Source organism: Equus asinus, chromosome 7, assembly GCF_041296235.1.
Source record: "Equus asinus isolate D_3611 breed Donkey chromosome 7, EquAss-T2T_v2, whole genome shotgun sequence".
NCBI classification, from domain to species: domain Eukaryota; kingdom Metazoa; phylum Chordata; class Mammalia; order Perissodactyla; family Equidae; genus Equus; species Equus asinus.
Genome location: NC_091796.1, coordinates 82253552 through 82273767, shown reverse-complemented (window position 1 = coordinate 82273767; position 20216 = coordinate 82253552). Strand labels below are relative to the sequence as shown.

The 20216-nt window shown below is 45.5% G+C and overlaps 3 protein-coding genes across 4 annotated transcripts in view; 2 read left to right on the top strand and 1 right to left on the bottom strand.

The window, feature by feature from the left end:
* The window catches only part of MIDEAS (mitotic deacetylase associated SANT domain protein), a 65577-nt gene extending 56491 nt beyond the window's left edge, over positions 1–9086 (top strand). For both annotated transcript variants that reach the window (XM_014835663.3, XM_044773966.2), the window contains exons 10-13: positions 2076–2225; positions 3427–3639; positions 5002–5198; positions 5500–9086. In XM_014835663.3, coding sequence (XP_014691149.1) covers positions 2076–2225; positions 3427–3639; positions 5002–5198; positions 5500–5677 — 738 coding nt within the window. In that variant the 3' untranslated portion in view covers positions 5678–9086. The remainder of the gene's footprint in view (positions 1–2075; positions 2226–3426; positions 3640–5001; positions 5199–5499) is intronic.
* Positions 9087–10445: 1359 nt separating this feature from the next.
* PNMA1 (PNMA family member 1) lies at positions 10446–12398 on the top strand. Its single transcript, XM_014835667.3, has one exon. The coding sequence runs from the start codon at positions 10542–10544 to the stop codon at positions 11601–11603; it is 1062 nt and encodes a 353-aa protein (XP_014691153.1). The 5' UTR covers positions 10446–10541; the 3' UTR covers positions 11604–12398.
* Positions 12399–14361: 1963 nt separating this feature from the next.
* The window catches only part of DNAL1 (dynein axonemal light chain 1), a 39300-nt gene continuing 33445 nt past the window's right edge, over positions 14362–20216 (bottom strand). The window contains exon 8 of the mRNA XM_014835782.3: positions 14362–19605. Coding sequence (XP_014691268.1) covers positions 19565–19605 — 41 coding nt within the window. The 3' untranslated portion in view covers positions 14362–19564. The remainder of the gene's footprint in view (positions 19606–20216) is intronic.

Sequence of the window (20216 nt, the reverse complement as noted above, 5' to 3'; positions counted from 1 at the left end):
TGGCGTCAATCTTAAAATAGTGACTTGCCAAAGGGAGAACAAGAAGAGAAGGAGGGCTGCAGGCAGAGTGAGCCATCCCCCAAGGGGCTGGGTACTTCAAAAGCCATGGTCAGTATGTGAGAGGAGAGGTCACTCTAAGATGAGGGGAACTGAGAGCGAGCAAGTGACTGTAACTGATGTGTGTGTGTGGGGCTGTGCCCAGTTCCTGTCAGGCCCAGGGCTTCCTTCCAGTAACTCAGCTGACCAAGCAGACGAGGCCCAAGCCTAGTTCTCCGAGACTTCTGTCCTCTCCCCAGGTCCTTCTGGGAGAGTAGAGTGCTTTGCTAATCTACAGACTTGTGTCTTTCCACCAGTCTCACAAAATCTGGGCTATGGGGAGAGTAAGTTGTGTAGACTGCTGAGGGAAAAGGGCTTCCAAGAATGTGCTCTTTCCTCCTGGGATTGTAGATTGTGCTAGGGATGGCCCTGGGGACTGGAGAAAGTACTGATGAGTTCTCTTACAAGGGCTCTGTTGTGAGGATAGTCGTTTGCTGGGTTCCCTGATTGGGCAATACTGCCAGGAAGTACATGCTTGTGAAATTCACTGAGGCACCCCTAATGCCTTAATGAAAAGAGCAGACCATTAGTCACTCAAACAGATGATCAGAGAGCATTGACAGTAAAAGTGTAAACAGGATCTAATTAGTGAATTTATGACTTGGCCATTCCTGTGGGATGAAGCATATCTGTTTCCTCCTCAGGCAGTGACGACCCTCACTGACCTCTGCACTCTGTGAACAGGACATCTCGGCTCCCAGTGCAGCCCAGCAGTTGCTGAGCAGTCTGGGAGCCTGGGGGGAGCGGGGGGAATCCGAGAAAACAGCCTCTGTGTATGGGAAAGTAGTCCAGAAACTAAACCTGGTGGCCAAATGGATTTCTGAAACGGCCGGGCTAGGATTTCAGAGTGGGGGCGGCCCTTGGAGATGGGCTAGTCTTACCCCACTCACTATTTACACACAAAGAAACTTGCCTAAGGTCACAACCATAGAGTGGCAGAGTTAGGAATAAGACTTTGGCCTCCTGCTTCCTCTTCAGGTTTTCCAGGGCTTTCTTATTAGTTTCCCTTGAGTTCCTCCCTGACATAGGACCATTTTATGTTTCTTTATCTTCACTTGTCCGTCACCACTCCCTGCAGAGGAATGAAATTGTCTGCCTGGATTGATGAAGAGAGTCTGTGTTGCCAGGTCTAGACTGGTTTGAGTGTGGCTGGTGTCCATTTTCCTCTTTAACTTTTTATTTTGAAAAAATTTCAAACTTACAGAGAAATTGAAAGAATAGTGTGATGAACACCCATATATGCCTCGCTTAGATTTACCAATTGTTAACATACGCCACATTTGCTTTGCTTTTTCTCTCTGTCTCTATATAACCTTATACACACACCTATAGTGCCTCTCTGTTTTAACTAATCATTAAAAGTAAGTTACAGACATCATGACCTTTGACCCAAATATCTCCTAAAAACAAGGATATTCTCCCACAAAACCTCATTACCCAGGAAATTTAGACCAAAGGGGCCAGCCCTGTGGCTGATTGGTTTAAGTTCACGCGCTCTGCTTTGGTGGCCCAGGGTTTCGCTGGTTCGGATCCTGGGTGCAGATGTGGCACGGCTCGTCAGGCCATGCTGGGGCGGTGTCCCACATGCCACAGCTGGAAGAACCCACAACAAAAAATATATACAACTATTTACTGGGGGGGCTTTGGGTGGAAAAAGGAAAAATAAAATCTTTAAAAAAAAAAAAAGAAAAATTTAAACCGATACAGTAATGCTCTCTAATATGCAATCCATAGTCAAGTCTCGCCAGTGGCTCCAAGTGTGGTTTTTAGGTTTTTTAAATAGTGCTGAAGCATTCCTTCACTGAATTTGTCAGTGGTTTGTGCAGAGCAGGCACTGGAGAAATGCTTGTGTTTCCTGGGCTTATTGGGTTGAGTGTTTGCTAAGGTTAAGGGGGGATTTGCAGGGACGGGAAAGGCTGGAGTATTCTCAGGCAGGCGAGCTGAACCAGGAACTCACCTCAGTTTTGGCTTCAAACCAGATCCAGACCAAGACCGTGGCCCAGTGCGTGGAGTTCTACTACACCTACAAGAAGCAGGTGAAAATTGGCCGCAATGGGACGCTAACTTTCGGGGATGTGGATACAAGTGATGAGAAGTCAGCCCAGGAAGAGGTTGAAGTGGATATTAAGGTGACTCCCTTCCCAACTTCAGCTGCTTAGAGCCTGGGCTGGGTCTGAGGCCAGGGTGAGCTGGGAGCCTGAGGCCAAGCTCTCTGAGAGTCCCTGGAGGGCAAAGACAAGGCAGTGCCCCTGACAGCCCCAGGGAGCTGATGTCCTGGGCACTGGCCCTGGATCTTCAAGTACTCTTCTTTATCTGCCACTGTCACAGTGATCGTACATGGTCTTGATGCAGAACATTGGGGGAAGTTTCCCACAATATTCGCACCAGCGTCATCTTACTGTTCCCTCATAGCAGACCTCCAACACTGTTTCCCAAACTCCAGTCATTCTTGTATGACTGTTATGAATTCTGCTGTATCTGTAGCCTATCACATCACCATCATTATTTTTGTTATGTCCATATACCACTTGTGCTATTACTTAATATTTGTTTTAAGTTAACCCATTTTTTACCCAGAAGAGAAGCTTTATGTCATAATCATAAATAGAAAACCAGTATTGCTTGCCATAGAAGGTACCGGTAAAAATAAATATATATGAAAACCAAACAATGTTATTAAATTCAAGGTAGATACTGTTATCTGCCAAGGCTCTGAGACTGAGGCCTGATCTCTCTCGTTCAGTCTAGAAAAGGGTAAAAGACACATTCACGCCAACTTGAGACTTTGTCCTTGATATAATCAGGATTGATAGAGAATGTTGTTTAATTCTGTGTCCATGTATCCACGTAACATCACCTTGGGGTTTCAAGTCTATACTTGGTGACATGCTACTCTAAGACAGGGAGTGGTCTGGTCCTCATTTTGCAGATGGGAAGGGGGTGGAGAAATAGAAAGCAATAGAAAGATAGTTTAGAATGGAGCTCAAGGCTGCTGCCTGGCTCCACCAGACCACCCTGCCAAAGACATGTCTCCTGGACATATCCAGGAGGACAGGTGGCCTGTGGGGAGGGACTGGCATGCTCCCTCTCTGCCCCAGCTTGATTTCAAGTGCTTGGTCTCATCCTGAGGGCTCCTGGGCCTCCAGACTCTCTCCTTTCCCAGGCAGACCAGCTGTGGGAGGGTGTGGAATCAGTATGAGTCATAGCACAGGAGGTCGCACTGGGCCAGGCCAGGCAGGCAGGACTAGCAGGGGCCAGTGAGCAGAGTCCGTGCACTGCAGCTGTGTGACTGAGCTCTAGGCTCACTGCCCTCATTCTTGTCCCCCATAGACTTCCCAGAAGTTCCCAAGGGTGCCTCCTCCCAGAAGAGAGTCCCCAAGTGAAGAGAGGCTGGAGCCCAAAAGGGAAGTAAAGGAGACCAGGAAGGAGGGGGAGGAAGAGGTGCCAGAGATCCAGGAGAAAGGGGAGCAGGAAGAGGGGCGAGAGCGAAGCCGGAGGGCAGCGGCTGTCAAAGCCACACAGACACTACAGGCCAATGAGTCGGTAAGTGTGACTTCCAGTATGGGAGCCCAGGGCCAGGAGGAGGGCTGGAGCTGGGCCTGGGGGTGCGAGAGGGAGGGCAGAGCAGGAACATGATGAGGATGATCATCATCATAATAGCAGGAAATGTACTAAACACCTTATGCTGTTAACTCTTAATCCTCATAACCCTATGTGGTAGTTCCTGTCATTATTCCCATTTTACAGATGAGGAAATTGAGGTCCAAGATAAGATAGCTATTAGCAGCCTGACTGCAGAGTCTGTTGTTAATTTTTATACCATACCCCTTCTGTATCTGAGGCTCAGAGGAGAAAGGATTTGTGAAAACCCAGAAGGTGTGTGGGACATTGAAGCTCAGGCAGGACTCCCCCTAAGAGAGCTGTGTCCCTGACAAGAATGTCTGAAACTGAGCTGAGACAATGGGAATAACAATAATAGCTCCTTACACAGGTACAGTGCTCTGCCCGTATCACAGGCCAAGAAGCAAGACATACCGGCCAGAGCTGTTCCTTCTTGGAGAGAGTTCCCCCAAGAGAGGGAGGGGATGGAAGGGTCTGTTGAAGAACTACCATGAGAGTCATGTGTATCGTACGCTTATGCTTACAGGAACACCCCGACAGACTGCAGACACATAGCTGTTTGCTCCCTTCTTAGCCTTGGCTGTGTTCCTTCTCCAAGAGCTGTGCTCTGTATACATGCTCGATCGAATTCTGACTTCTGTGAACATTTTCCTGTGAGAGCCGACCCAGTGCACATACTGATGACTTCTAACGGTCATCTGGGGCTCCCCTAACCTGAGGCCCATGGTTCCCATACCCTGAGCAACACCTCTCCGGGTCTGCTCCTGGTGTCCTCTGCTCTCTGGCACCTGCTTGGCGTTTCCCATGCCTGGCTCATGTTGTCATGAGCTAGCTGCAGACATGTGTTATCCCTTCCACTAGACTTGGAGCTCTCTGAGGGCAGGGGTTCCTGTCTGTCACCTCTGTCCCCAACACCTGACACATCACATGGAGTTGAATCTCATTTATGGAATGAAGGCATGAATGGACTGAAAACATGAACGCATGTGTCATTAATTGAGACATCGAGATCCCCTGTCAGACTCACGGAGAAGTCCTATAGCAGCTAGGCCTGTCCCACAGAATCACTGTACTCGCAGCTTTGTAAAGATAGAGCTGGCCAAAGACAGACTGGGCTGTGGAGAAGGCAGTGAGTGCCTTGTCACTAGAAGGATTCAAGTGGATGCTAGGGGACCATTTGGCATGAGTGTATGACCTTTAAGGGCCCTCTGTTCCTTGAGATTCCAGAATTCAAGATCCTCTCTTCCCCGAATCTCTGAACTCTCCTTGTTTGATCCTCTCCAGGCCAATGACATCCTCATCCTGCGAAGCCATGAGTCCAACGCCCCTGGGTCTGCTGGTGGCCAGGTCTTGGAGAAGCCGAGGGAGGGGGCAGGGAAGTCACGAAGGGCACTACCTTTTTCAGAGAAGAAGAAAAAAACAGAGACATTTAATAAGACGCAGAATCAGGAGAACACTTTCCCTTGTAAAAAATGTGGCAGGTAAGATGGCAGGCCCTGTCTCCATAGGGACCTAACAGGGTTGCTCGGTTGGAAGTTGGGGTGGGGCAGATGGCAGTTCTGGGGGAGAAGTAGGAGGTAGTCTGAGCTTTCGCCCTGTCTTCTGATTGGCTCAGAGGATTTCCAGGGCAGTGATGTCACTTGGCAGCATTTAGAAGGGGAAGGATGGCACTGAATCAAGAGCCCATCCATCCCTTAGTTGCGGGGGTGAGATGGGGGAGGACCCACGTGGCGCGGTGGTGGGGACGGAGCTCTTACTTGAGCCTCTCCTGCCCGGCTCTAGGGTGTTTTACAAGGTGAAGAGCCGCAGCGCCCACATGAAGAGCCACGCGGAGCAGGAGAAGAAGGCCGCGGCGCTGAGGCTGAAGGAGAAAGAGGCCGCGGCCGCAGCGGCGACTGCCGCCGCCGCCTCCCCACACCCGTCGGCCCTGCGGGAGGAGAGCGCGGGCGAGAGGGGCTGAGGTCCCGGGCTTGGGGAGCCAGGGCGGCCCTCCTCCGGCCCGGCCCTCCCCGCACCAGCCTGCCAAAGCGTCTGCGAGCACCCCACGACCTCCAGAGGGAGAGAGGAGAGATCGCGTGGACTTGTCTCTGCAAAACAAATAAGACAATAAAATAAACGGCTCGTTTATTTATAAAGGCCCCGGGAGCAGTGTTAAGGGCTGCAGGATCCAGTTCTCTTTGCATTCAGTCTGTCGGAAGTTGTCCTCATGCTTTCCCGAAACTGTGAGAGTCCCTGCTCGCGGGGGCTGCCCCTCCGGAGGGGCTCCAGCCGCTGCCACCGCTGGACCTGTGCTGCCGCGCAGTCTCTTCATTTCCTCTTTGTTCCTCCTGCTCCCCTCGGTCACCATGGAGAGCCAAGCACAAGCTCACCCCCCCACCCCCCGCCTACCCCCGCCCCCCCTCGCTTGCAGCATTAGTCCCCCTCCCCAGAGGACCTGAAAGGCTACACAGGCCCTGCCCCAAGCCCCGGAAAAAGAGACTCCCTTGGAGGGACTTGGGTGGCCATCTCTGAGGGGGAGCTTAGCCTGGCACTGAGCTGTCCCCTGCGTGACAATGTGCAGGCCTAAGCTGCTCTAGTGACCCTGTCCTCAGAGAGCCCACCTCCTCCCTGGGAGGGAGGCTGTGAGAATGCCCGGAGGGAGAAAGGCTGAGGACAGCTGCCTGTCCCTTTGCTGCTTGCTAGCAGCCTGCTGGGGCTAGAAAGTTTTCTCAGATGTTAGGGGAAGAGGCCAGTGTTCCCCTCCAAGCTCTCAGCCTGCCAGAGGGAAGGGACCGATGCAGAGGACGAGGCTGCAGGGCTAGGCCTGAGGGAGCTTTTGATAAGCCTTGGCTCTTCCTGCTTCCCACCTTTTTACCAAATACCTTTGGGCCCTGGAGGCTGCTAAGGGAGCTTAGCCTAGGCCCATCCTGCTCCTCCTTGGTGCAAGTTCCCTGCCGGCCTCTGTCCTGCCCTTGGCAGCTGCAACCTAACCTCACTTCACCTGTTCTAGCGCTGACATCCACAGCCTAGCCCCCAGTCTTGCATGCTGGAGATTTCTGGATCCTTCCCTGGGAGGGGGAGGTCTCCTAACCAGATTGGACAGGAGCCTTCATTCCTTGACTTGTGTCATTTGGGAGCTATTTATTTATTCTTAATATTTAATTTTTAACATCCTCTCAGGGACCAGGGGCTTCCTGCTTTCCAGAGGCCCAAGTGCATTTATCCCAAAACAAGGCACCTTCTTGGCATCCGCCCCATCCCCCGATTTTCCAGACCCTAAGGTCCCTCGCCTCACTGCTCTGGAAACTTGCCAGTGGGAATGACAGTAGCACTGAAAGGTGGAAGGTGTCACCAAAGCCACACAGAGATGGGCAGGAACAAGGGAGAGCAAAGGCAGTTCTTGTTGCTACCTTTTCTCTGGCTGTACTTTCAAATTGCCTGAGAGGATTGGCTGGAAGCCAGGATTCTGGTTTTGTTTCTGTCTTGAAGAAGCCGTGTTTGGTGTGGAGTCACTGAAGTGAAAGGGCTGAAAGGTTCTAGAGGCCCCTTCACTTGCCAGTCCCATAGGAGGGCTATTTTTTTGGGTCTGTTGTGTAAAAGAAGTTCTAAGTGAATGCAAGTCTATGACAGGTCAACATGTTAGGAAGGAGCCAAAAAGTATTCCTTCCGCTCCCTATGAGATAGCCTGAAGGCATCATGGCGGGAGCTGGGAGCGGGGAGGGAGTTTTGTTTCTAAACTATGCACTATCAGGTATCTTTCAGCATTCATTTATGTATTAATATGGTTCTATAGGACTCCAGCTATGGGAATAACAATATTCTCCCCCCAGACTCCTGGATCTCCAACTTCCCAGTTAGTTTCCTCCATAGGCTTCTACAAGTTCAATGTCCCAAAACTGCAAAAATCTGATATGCCCTCCAGAAACAGGAGGGTAGCAAATTTAGGCTCTCTTCTAAATCACTTGTGTAATACGAGTGCCTTCACAGCTTCTCCCCAAAGTGCTACTTATGTTTCCCAAGGTTTTTTCTGTTTAAACCGTATTTAGTTCCAGGCCCCTTTATGGACATGTGGGAACAGAAACCTCCTTCGTCCAGAGTGACTCTCCTCTTCTAAGCTCACGGAGACCAGACCAGGTGAATGTAGGTGGAGAAAATCAAGATGGTACCTCTCTGTATTAATCCCACAAGACACCGCATTTTAGAAGGGTTCATGCTCCAGGATGGATTTATATCTAGAATGCAACGTGAAAGTTAAAATGCTTAGAGGGCAGATGCAATTGTGGCAAGTGCCCTGCCAATAAAGTAGGTGCAGCCGTAGAAGCTGGCAGAGGTATATCTTTTATGGTGCTTTCTCCCTGTGAACACATTGGGCTCATCTTTCGTTTTTTCATTTTCTTTTTTATTCTATTCAGAGCTCTTTGCATTAAGAAGTTAAATGACAAACAGCTCCGGCTTTATAATATCCTCCCCACGTCATCTCACATATCCATCTCCCAGCCTCCATTACACTCAGCTAAGGGCATGAAACTAACCTAGTGCCTGTGTTCCAGACCATTTCTGAGGTCTCTTGCCCACCCAAGGAGACAGGGCTTCAGCACTGTCCTCCATGCCTTCAGCAGCCCCCCTCACAGCTAAGGTACACCCACCCCTTCTGCCACCCCACCTCCACCCCTGGCACAGAGGTCGTGCGCTGCTTATGTCTAAAGGGATCCCCTATATTTAACTGCCTCAGTGACCTAACCTCTTTCTTATGTGCCAGATGTTAAGATGAAGGAGGAATACAATACATGCTCAAGCCTCAGTGTTTAAATGTTTCCACTGGGACTCACTTTTCTCAGATGGTATTTATTACCAGACTGGCGAGCCTAACTCCTTAGGTTTACAGCAAGTATGCATATTTTTATAAAACAATTGTATGTCCTCCCCATATTTTGCTGTGTTAATATTTGCCTCTAACAATTTGCAACTGTTTCTCCTTTTCCTCATTTCTCTCTAAGTTGAGGGCCTTGTTGGAGGGGACAGAGCACAGGAACAGCCTTGACAGTCTGTAATTATTGTACAAATATTTTAATAGCATATAAATAAGTATATTCCTTTTATTTTGAAAAAAAATCAGACACTGCCTTTTGTGTGTTTGTTGCCTGTGGCACCCTTTTTTAAAGACTGTTACATATTAAAATAGTGTACATATATATAAATATTACCTCTTTTGCTGTACAGTTGTGATAGACCAGACTGAAGATTTTATTTTTTGTGTGCTTTTTATAAAAAAATTAATACACTAAAGAAAATCTTGCTGATGTGATTGTAATGTACCTATGTAACTTATTTACTTTTGAATGTTCTTCTGTATCTTTAAACCTTTTATTAAATAAGGTTTTAAAAATTCAGAGTTGAGTGCTGTGTTCTTTGGGGAGATTTTCACCATCTGGGGTTGACCGAGGTAGGCCTGGTTTTGCTTGCAGGGGATTACTCAACATTTTTGAACTGTAAGGGTTCTGTTTTATCAGTCCATTGTCAATGATGCTAGGACAGAGGAAACAGCAAACTAGCATTTGCCTGGCAACAAAGATTACCGAATAGATCTTTTTACAAAATTTTGGACAAGAAAAAGTCTCCACTCAGTGTTTCACACAAAAACATGTAAATGGCACACTTCCATCGTTTTCGTTTCATTGCGATGAAATATGGAGGGTGCAGAATGCGATCAGGTGGCCCAGGGAAGCCGCGCTGCTGAAGAGGGTAGTTTCATATGTGGCATTGGCTGGTTGAATGAGCGACAGGAATAGACAAGACTGCCTTGACGGACGCATTTTCAACAATATCATCTTAATCCACTGCAGAATTATATTATTGTCTTTTAAACATGGTGTTTTGTTAAAAGAAAAAACAAAAACTCTGGAAAATGAAATGCGCCGTCAAACAAACCAGTGCCCACAGCCCCCCGGCTGGCACCATGGCAACCGCTTGACCCCCGCGGGCCGCCGGAGCGCGCGGAGCTCGCGTCGTCTGGGCCACCGTTGCCATGGCTACGCTCCCGCAGGCCGGGCCGCGGAGGCGGGGCGGATGCCGCTCACCCGGCTGGCCCCGCCCCCACTGCGGCAGTACCGCCTCGGCTGGCAGCGGGTCCGAGAAGCCCGCAGCCGAGCCCCGCCAGCCCGCCGCGGCCCGCGCGCACGGCCGCCCGTGCCCGCCCTCGCCTCGCTTCCACGTCCTTCTCGCGCCTCCGCCTGTGTCCTCAGTCCTCGGTGTCCTCGCCGCCCAGAGAGGTCCCTGCACCCGGGAAGAAGCCTCGCGCGGGCTGGCCCCGCCGCCACCGCTGCACATCAGGGCAGTTCTCCCTGCGGGGGCGCCACGGTCCTCGCCTGCGAAGCAGCCGCTCCGCGCCCGCCTGGAGGCCCGGCTCCGACCGCGAACGCCCCATCGACTCCGGGAGCAGCAGCGAGCGCGGCCCCGGCTGCGGAGAGGAGGCGGCCACGCCCCGCGACCGCTCCCGGCGCCTCCTGCCTTCGCCGGCCACCCGCGCTCCTCGCCTTCGCCTCGGCGACGCGACGGCCTGCCCGCGCGGGCAGAGGACCCCGGCCGCAGACGCAAGATGGCGGCGGCTGAGTGACTGACGGACAGAGCATCCCCGAGGCTTCGCTCCGAGAACTCGCCGACGGACTGACTTTGGGGGACGGCGAGAGGACGAGACCAGGACTCCGGGGTCGTTTGTGGTGATTGCTTAAAGCTTGCCTCCCGCGGGCATACTGGGGGAGAGTGTCTGCTGTCGTCCTCAGTCCTTGAGCAGGAGAGCCATAGGCGAATTCGTTTTTGTAAAACTGGGGTCCTTGATAGTTGGGAAAATGGCGATGACACTGTTGGAAGACTGGTGCAGGGGCATGGATGTGAACTCCCAGAGAGCGCTGCTGGTCTGGGGGATCCCCGTGAACTGTGATGAGGCTGAAATCGAAGAGACCCTCCAGGCTGCGATGCCCCAGGTGCCCTATCGAGTGCTTGGGAGAATGTTCTGGAGGGAAGAGAATGCGAAGGCAGCCTTGTTAGAGCTCACTGGCGCTATCGATTACGCCGCGATCCCCAGGGAGATGCCGGGTAAGGGGGGCGTCTGGAAAGTGGTCTTTAAGCCCCCGACTTCCGATGCTGAATTTTTAGAAAGGTTACACCTCTTCCTAGCGAGAGAGGGGTGGACCGTGCAAGATGTTGCCCGTGTCCTAGGGTTTCAGAACCCCGCTCCGGCCCCAGGCCCAGATATGCCAGCAGAGATGTTAAATTATATTTTGGATAATGTTATTCAGCCTCTTGTTGAGTCCATATGGTACAAGAAGCTGACGCTGTTCTCAGGGAGGGACATCCCGGGGCCTGGGGAGGAGACCTTTGATCCCTGGCTGGAGCACACTAATGAGGTCATAGAGGAGTGGCAGGTGTCCGATTTAGAAAAGAGGCGGCGGTTGATGGAGAGTCTTAGAGGCCCCGCCGCTGATGTCATCCGCATCCTCAAGACTAACAACCCTGCGATAACCACCGCTGAATGCCTGAAGGCGCTGGAGCAGGTGTTTGGGAGCGTCGAGAGCTCTAGGGACGCGCAGGTCAGATTTCTGAACACTTACCAGAACCCGGGAGAAAAGTTATCTGCTTATGTCATTCGTCTGGAGCCTCTGCTGCAGAAGGTGGTGGAGAAGGGGGCCATAGATAAAGATAACGTGAACCAGGCCCGTCTGGAGCAGGTCATTGCCGGGGCCAACCACAGCGGGGCCATCCGAAGGCAGCTGTGGCTGACCGGGGCTGCGGAAGGGCCGGCCCCTAACCTCTTTCAGTTGCTGGTGCAGATCCGCGAGGAGGAGGCCAAGGAGGAGGAGGAGGAGGCCGAGGCCGCCCTCCTGCAGTTAGGCCTGGAGGGCCACTTCTGAGTCCCGGGGAACGGGGCGTCCGTGCAGACCTAGATCACAGCTGCTTTCCTTGTCTCTGTGCTGTCTTATAGGGGTGTCTCTTAGTAAAGACTAAGGCGTGTTCTGTTTTCTGGGGAGAAGTCAGGCCTTCATATTTATGTTACAGTGGTAAAATTGTGCGCGTGAACACCCTGAGCTGCTACAAGGGAGTCATGCTAGCTATAATTCCAGGCAAAGGCTTGGACACAAGTGCTCAGTGCAAGCTGTCAAAGTAGCATCATCATCAGTTGTGAAAAACATGTGAACTTGTGACACTTCCTATCAAGGTTAATTAAATGTGAAATTGCATGTTCAGACGTTTAGCGTAGGGCCTGACTAATGCAAGAAGTGTTCAGTAAAAATGTGAACTGTTGTTTGTTACTAATATCGTGAATAGTTTTTGTGTTCACTGTAAATTGTACCTGATTTATGTTAATGGAAAGAAATGTGAATTAGATATTATTCAACTTTATAGTGCAAATTTCTTATTTTTCATCTTTAAACGTCTGGATCAGTTTAATTCAAAAGTATTCTGAGACTATGAAATGGGGTGTTAGAAAAATACTGTAATTATAGGGCTGTGTAAATCAGAATTTTTCACTGTTCAAGATACAGGTATAAATCGCATGGGGAGGTTAATATGAACCAGTTACAGTATCCATTCCCCCATTTCAAATCTTTGTCACTGAATAGTTCTCCTTGTTCATACTGATTCCAAGTGTTCTAAATTTGAAGTTATCAAATACATGTATATGAATAAAAATATTTTAAAAATTCTATTGTCTTCTCATTTTTCTGACGCGTATAAAAAATTTCAGTGTAATTAAGATCTGTATTCTGTTTTCTTAGGAAGACCTCCCCTGTTACTTAAAAAATCAGACCTCAATTATTTTATCTTTAAGCTTTATATCATACTATGAAAGTTTCAATTGCAATACCTTTTAATGTGTTCAATTGTGTGTGTTCTACCAGGCAAATGTTAGAAGGCTAAATAAACATAAGTGAATATTAACTTACTCTAACATGTTAGAAAATCCTGAAATGGGGTTTAGGAGGTTATATAGTTATGCTTTTTCTCCCCTTTAGGTCCCTTTTCAGCTGAAAATGTTTGTTTACATGCAGGAATAATACTCATTATCTGTGAAATGAGTGTTTCAGTTTTACAGCAGCCCTTTTATATCAAGAGGATATAAAAAGGGAAATGTGGCTTAAAAACGTTTATTTGGCTGCAGAGATTTAGTGACTGAAGATGTCCCTCTCGAGACTCCAGTAAATCCAGAAGTGATCACATGAACATGAGTTCAGTGGGGTTCCCCCAGTAACAAGGCTTTAAAATTATAGCTGACCTATGTAATAATCGTAAGGTAAAAAATGTATATATAAAGGCTAATATTGGTATATGTTCTAACAGATTTTTCTGTACACTCATTCATGTCCTCACGTTCCTTGGCTGTTCCTCCCTCACACTCTTCTCTCAATACACACATCTCCTCATGTGTGACCCCCACAACAGATATGCAAATCCTCAGTTTCCCCCATAAACATGTCCCCATTCCCCCTCCATTCCCAGTGGCATTGTGCTGGGTACACACACACTCCCCTCACGTCTCACAATCCTGTCTTCACACATTCACTCCCAGCTTACCCACAGCACTCCCTCACACACTGCCACAGTCTCCTGCCCCTACCATACATTTTTATTTCTCCACACACATACATACACGCTCCCACTGGTGCCACACACCAACCAGCCACACGTATATGTACACACTCCCACGCCACACACATACATATTACATTCATAACAAAAATAGCGGGTTCTTCATTTTGTCACCCAATATGTTATGGGCATCCTTCTATGTCTGTACATAGGGATATACATTCTTCTTATAGCTGCGGAGTTGATTGCATTTTAGGAGGAAGTGGCATCACTTACGATTCTTTCATTATATATAACAATTGTATATATCTACATATACATACATATATATTTAATACAGTACGTATATATGGTATAAAACAATGTCAAGATTCTAGCTGTCCATTCCTTGTTCTAGAAAACAATGAACTAAAAAGAATAATGAGCTATTTATAAACTGAATTAAGGTTTTCTCTTTATAGGCTCAGTAATTAAAATCTGCGTTTTAAAGGAGGACAGAAGCAAGAAACATATCTTCATAACCAAAGAACTGTGGAATAGAGAAGTAGAAACCACTAAATTTCCTTTCTGTGACCAAAGTTACATTTGGCTGATAGCACAGAATAAGTGCTGGGAAAATGTGTAATTTTACTGCTGTTGCCCGGTTCTTCCTGTTTCTTGTGTATCATAAAGGGGCTCGCCAACGTCAGGTTATTCCAGACCACAAATCAAGGGCCTATCAGCCAACCTTAATCCTGTACTCTTCCGGAAGTAAGGAGAGGATGAGGAATGGCCAAGTGCAGTAGTAACTTGCTGTCCCTGGAAGCACTCTTTCCAGGATCCTAATCATTTGAAACGGTGCCCAGAGAGCTTCTAGGAAAGACTGACAAACCCAAGAGACGAGATTACCAATGGTAGTGAACATCTGAAAAACAAATTTAGCATAAAGCAATGAGTCACTCTCTCTCACACACACAACCTGTGTGGAATATGTCATTCAAAGACAGAATTTCTTTAGAACTGGGAATATCATTGGAAGTTCATGTAGTTGCTCTGTTAGCTAAAACTAATGGTCATGTAATGAAAAGAGAGACAAACTAATTTTTTTATAAAATAGCAATTTATTACTATTTTAAAACAAGTCTCACAAAATAACATTCAGAAACAACATTTCTAAATAATTTAACACAATAAGTTTAGTCATAAAGTCATGCTACAAAATTCCTGCATATAAAAGATTATTACCAAAGTATTAATAGATGTTAAAATGTTCTTCAGAATGGAGTTGGTTCTAGAAGCCAAAGATTCTGGAATGATGCTCGTGATCATGACTGACAGCCAGGGAGAAGGAGCTGCTATCTGTATGTTCTCCACAGCTACCAACTCACCAGTCTTTTGATGGGATCGATCCCTCTAGGCAATAGCACCTCAGAGGCAGGTACCCTGCTGACCAAAGAAGCAAAGAACGTCCCACCCTCATAACATTAGCCACAACTTAATTTAGCCAACATCAATTAATTTTAAAAATCTAGACATGGGAAAGATAACTCACAAAGTTTCTATTCCGAGTAGAATTCTATTTGACACGTCCCCCAGAGGCATGCCTGTCTATACAGCAGACATGGAAGATGACACCAAGTAGAGAAATAGGGAAATCCTGACTCTGATGATGTCAACAGACAACTACCGCTCAGGAGGGCTTAGAAGGAGCAAGGATGAGGTTTGGTTCTCTAACATCCACACGCAGGCTAGGTGTTTACCCAACTTCCCTTTGGGAGTACTTTCCACCAACATCCAGTTCATAATTTTAAAGTGCAAATCTGCTGAAAAAATAGTTTACTCTTCCCCACCCCTTGTTAAATTTGCTAGATCATAATTTGGTTGGCTGGTTCTCCTCTAACCCACCCGATATGGGAAATGAACTAGAATCCAGTTATGACTTCTGCAAGTGTCAGGTGAAAATTTATCTTAGGTCAGAAAAAGGTAAGAGTCTAGTTTTTCCTTTCAGTTTTCTTCCTTTGCAGTCACTGGTTTATAAAAAGACAGGAATAGAGACATAGATGAGGGGTTTCTAAAAGTTTAGTGATTTCTTTTTAAAACATCCTTAATTTTTTTTAATTGCACCTATTTTATGGTTTAAGCAAAAAGCCTCATGCTAGAGTGAAGACAAAGGAATATGGTCAAGTTAGCTTTGTCAGAAGCACCAACTCTGCTATACTGAATCTTGGTTTATATTTAATTATTTACAGACACACTAAGCAGCCCAAATAAAGAAAATAGGTGCCAAAGGAATTAATTTCTGATGAAGGATAACTTTCAGGTCAGCAGTTAGTCTTCTCCCCTTACCAATACTCATGATGTAAGGTCTTTGTGAAAGGACAGTCAGACTGCAGTGAGAGACACTAACTACTCATGATTGATACTTTGACATTTCCTCCTAATTTTTTTAATGGTTAAATCCAACCTTCCTAGGCCCTACACTTTTTCTATTTAGCCCTAAGAAAAATCCAAGTGGAAGATTCTGGGCCACAAAGATAACTACCTTCAACTCTACTTACCCGTCACCAATTCTGAGAATAAGTCAACAATTAAGAGTATCTTCTTATTTCTCCTTATTCTACTTCAGACCACCGGTAAAAGGTATCAGAAGAAGTACCTATTCAAGTCAAAATTTCTCTTTCCACCCAGGAACCACATTTAAGTGTCTTACACCACCTCTATTTGTGGAATGGATCCACTAACCATATCAAGTTATTGACCAGTTATCATGACCAGACATACTTCCGATCACATAAAAAATTGGTGTCTACGCCAGCTAACTTTCATATATGATGACTAAATTTTATACAGTATTTTTTAATATTTAATGATGGCTACAGTCTGCAAATTTACATGCATTATTGGACAATGAATGAGCACTTGAAGAATGATGACCCATTTTCTAAAGTACACTCCAAACGTTAAACTTTAGAGACAAAGAAAAATCTATCATAAAATTAGATTCTGTTGATAGTAAGAGAGAGGTAGGTTAATAATCACTGTCCTAAGATAAACAAGAATGTTAAGAAAGAAAAGTTGAGAAAAAAATAAGTTGAACCTTCCAGCCCTGAGATTCTAATGTTATGTGGAAACTGTTAAAATGAGCACTACAAAAAAGGGAAACATTAGTGACCATCTCCTTCCATCCATGATTATTAAATACATCCCCTTCTCTCACACAACGACTCAGGTAGCACATGGCTACAGAGTGGAGGCAAATGGACCTGGACAAAGGAATGCTGGTTTAGAGCACTGGCTTGGCTCTCAACCACAGGCGAATTTATTCTCACTCCTCTGCCACAGGGGACAGATGGCAATGTCTGAAGACATTTTGGTTGTCACAATTGGGGAAGATGTTCTATTGGCATCTCGTGAGTAGAAGCCAGAGATGCTGCTAAACATTCTATTAATACACAGGACAGCACCCCCCCCCCAACATTATCCAGCCCAAAATGTTAACAGTGCCAGGGTTGAGAAATTCTGGTTTAAAGGAACAAACTTCTATTAACAGAGAACAAAAAAACCTTTCAAGGCCTCACCAGGTAACACAGCCATAAGCTTAGAGTTAGGGAACATAGAAAAGTTTGATTCCTTGGCCAAATGAAATCAAATTTTCTGTAAAAAATTAAAATACTGGGCTGACTCCAGAGCTCTACCATCATTATAAAAATAGAAGAAATTTAAACGAGCCATTAAAATGGCATAATGCTTTAAACCAGGAGCACGGAGAGAATCCATTCCAAGTAGGTCAAATATCTAATCCAAGAAGCATAAAACAAAGGCATTTAATATCAGTTAAATTTGCAGCAGTAAAGGATGATTTAAGGAATGATTTGAGAGAATATTCTCAACTTCTTCATATACCCTATTTTCCATTTTCTAATGGCATGGATTCTGGCTTCAATACCAAGAAATGGACGCATAGAAGTCATTCAAATATTTGCTGAGTGGAACTGAGTATAAATTTTGTGTGAAATAAACACAGACAAGCTCCTTATATTTCTTTGAGACCTACCAGTAATTAAAAGATATCAAAAAACAAGGAGAAAGGCCAGCCCCATGATGTAGTAGTTAAAGTTCAGTGTGCTCCAATTTGGTGGCCTGGGTTCACGGCTTTGGATCCCAGGCACAGATCTACACCACTTGTCAGCCATGCTATGGCAGTGACCCACATATAAAGTGGAGGAAGACTGGCACAGATGTTAGCTTAGGGCTAATCTTCCTCAAGCAAAAAAAGAGGAAGATTGGCAGCAGATGTTAGCTCAGGGCTAATCTTCCTCAGCAAAAAAAAAAAAGGAAAAGAAAAGAAAAGAAACAAGGAGAAAGAAAATTAGTTTCTATATTACAGAATTCAGGAAAAACAAACACCAACACTGTAAGCCATTTTACAAATAAATTCAATATGAAGTCATCCATTCTCTACTACCATATTCACTTCCAGAATAATTTTTAGAAAATATACCCACATATAGCAATATGGCTTAGATGTGCAAACTACAAGTAAAGAAGATCATCTTCCCTCTTAGCTTATGGGCCTTCAACATCACTGAGGGGACTGCTCATTGCCTCTGGCTCACAAAAGAAATACCCAGAAGCTTTGAATGTAGAAGCCAGTCAGAGTAAAGATTTCTTCCTATCAGATTGTAAGAAAGAGTTGAAAGGAAGCTAAAAAGTGTGGGACTAATTTTCCCTCCTGTTGTTTGTATTTAGAATTGATTGTCGAAGCAGTGATCCCTTTTGATCAGAGTGACTCAGAGAAAGCACGTAATTCCTGCTTAAATGATAGCTAAGAACTTCTGAAATTCAGGACTACTTACGCAATCACTTTTTAAAAATGACTCCCCTCTTTGACTTTATACAAGAAAATAGGGAAACAAGAATCAGCGTCTCCGACCGAGGGACTTGAGGCACGTACTGGCAGAGGCCTCTGACTTCTTTCTGCAATCTATCAGCGCTTCCGTCAGGGCCTGCTATGGGCTTCATCTCATTACTGACTGCCATATCTTGCACTTTTCAAGAATAATTTTTTTTCTTATATGATAAATTCTAAGCTCTGCATCCAACTATTGCTTTGCAATTTTGAGGCTAAATCACCTACAATGCTTTACAGAGGAGGCAATCCTCAAAAAATTGCCATTTGTCTGGGATCCTGTAATGAAAACACCTCTTCTCTTTTCCCTTCACAACCACTTACATAAGCCATTTTAAGAGCTGGTTAATTTAGAACTTTTCTAAAAGTATACTTTGAAATACTAAATTTCATTTATTGAAAGGCACCAAATTCAGTCTTTAAGTTCTATACCCTTATAACAATCACTTCTCCCAACATGATGGTCAACAGACTAAAGTTAATTATTAGGGCAAATTTTGACATACATGAATGGCCAACATTTAGGCTAGGAATTCAAATATAACTACTGCTCATATATATTTCCTCATACAACACATAAGGAACTATAAACCAAAAAGTGTGCCTAAGGTCAGGTCCACATGAGTAAGATGGCCACAGTATTGGTCAAAGGAATGATCATGACAGTCATTTTAACCACTGACCTAAATCACAGAATGACTGACTGTGCACAGTGACTCAAGTGGCCAAACATGTAAACGCAACCTAAATTCCAGTTGACAATCCACATATTTTTGGAAAAACAAATAGGTAAATGTAACGTGGGCTATAAGGCCTCTAAGATGTTAATTTTCCTTTTTTCACCATAACTTTTCCAACTGAACTTGGGAGTCTTGGTTCCAGGGCTGCTGCTGTATTTCTAAGAGGAACACTTCCTATCACCATGCTGCCTTCTGAACCACAGGCATGACACACTTGTGCTTCTGAGTCATAAGGAGATGGACCTTCAGGAAAGATGGTCTACAGATTCAAAAGTTAAGTATATATATTTAAATGTCTGGCCTGAAAGAAAGCTAAACAAACTGAATAAAGAACCACATTTGTTCCTTTGTTGTTAAAAATGACTGGTCTATACAGGTTGCAGTGGACGGGGCCACGAAGTACATAATTGGGACTGAAGACAAAAATTGGAAGTTTGTAGTTTCTAAGAAGAGGACTAGAATATATAGAGTTGGGGTTACCGTTCTGGGGGAGGAACAGTGAAGAGGTTAAGAAAAAAATAGATAAGAATGAGAGATTTGTTTTATCTTAAGAATGTTTTGCCCACACAGAATCTTTAAAATAGACAATTATACAAAACTTATCTATTGTTCTTACGACATTTAAATAAGTTAACATAAAGCAGAAAACGTGGTGTTAGTTATCTTCTTCCTCATCTTCTTTAATTACTGGGGTACCTAAAATGAAAAAGAAAATTATTTCTCGTCATTTGCAACAGATTCTTAAAATTCTAAATGAAATATTTTCCTGTTAACCTGAGAAGCTCTGAGATGCTGTGAAGTATGCCATAAAAATAAAAAAATTTTGTGGGGCAGGTCCCATGGTGTAGTAGTTAGGTTCGTGAATTCTGTTTCAGCGGCCTGGGGTTCATGGGTTCGGATCCTGTGCACCGACCTACACATCGCTCATCAAGCTATGCTGTGGCAGTATCCCACATACGAAATGGAGGAGGACTGGCACAGATGTTAGCTCAGCGACAATCTTCCTCAAGCAAAAAGAAGAAGGTTGGCAACAGGTGTTAGCTCAGGGCCAATCTTTCTCACCAAAAAAATAAAAATAAAAAAATAAAAATTCATAAAATAATTTCTTTAATTTCAAATTATCCAAAAAGCCTCTGAGGAGAATTCTGAAATGGATTAATATAAGCACTTATGAATATTTGGCTCCTCAAATGCAGAATTGCAAATAAAAATGCCTACAGGTGCCAGGCAGAAAAATAAAGCCCTATACACACTAAAAAAACTTTGTATGTTAAACACAAATATTCTTCATTTTTCACAATAAAATA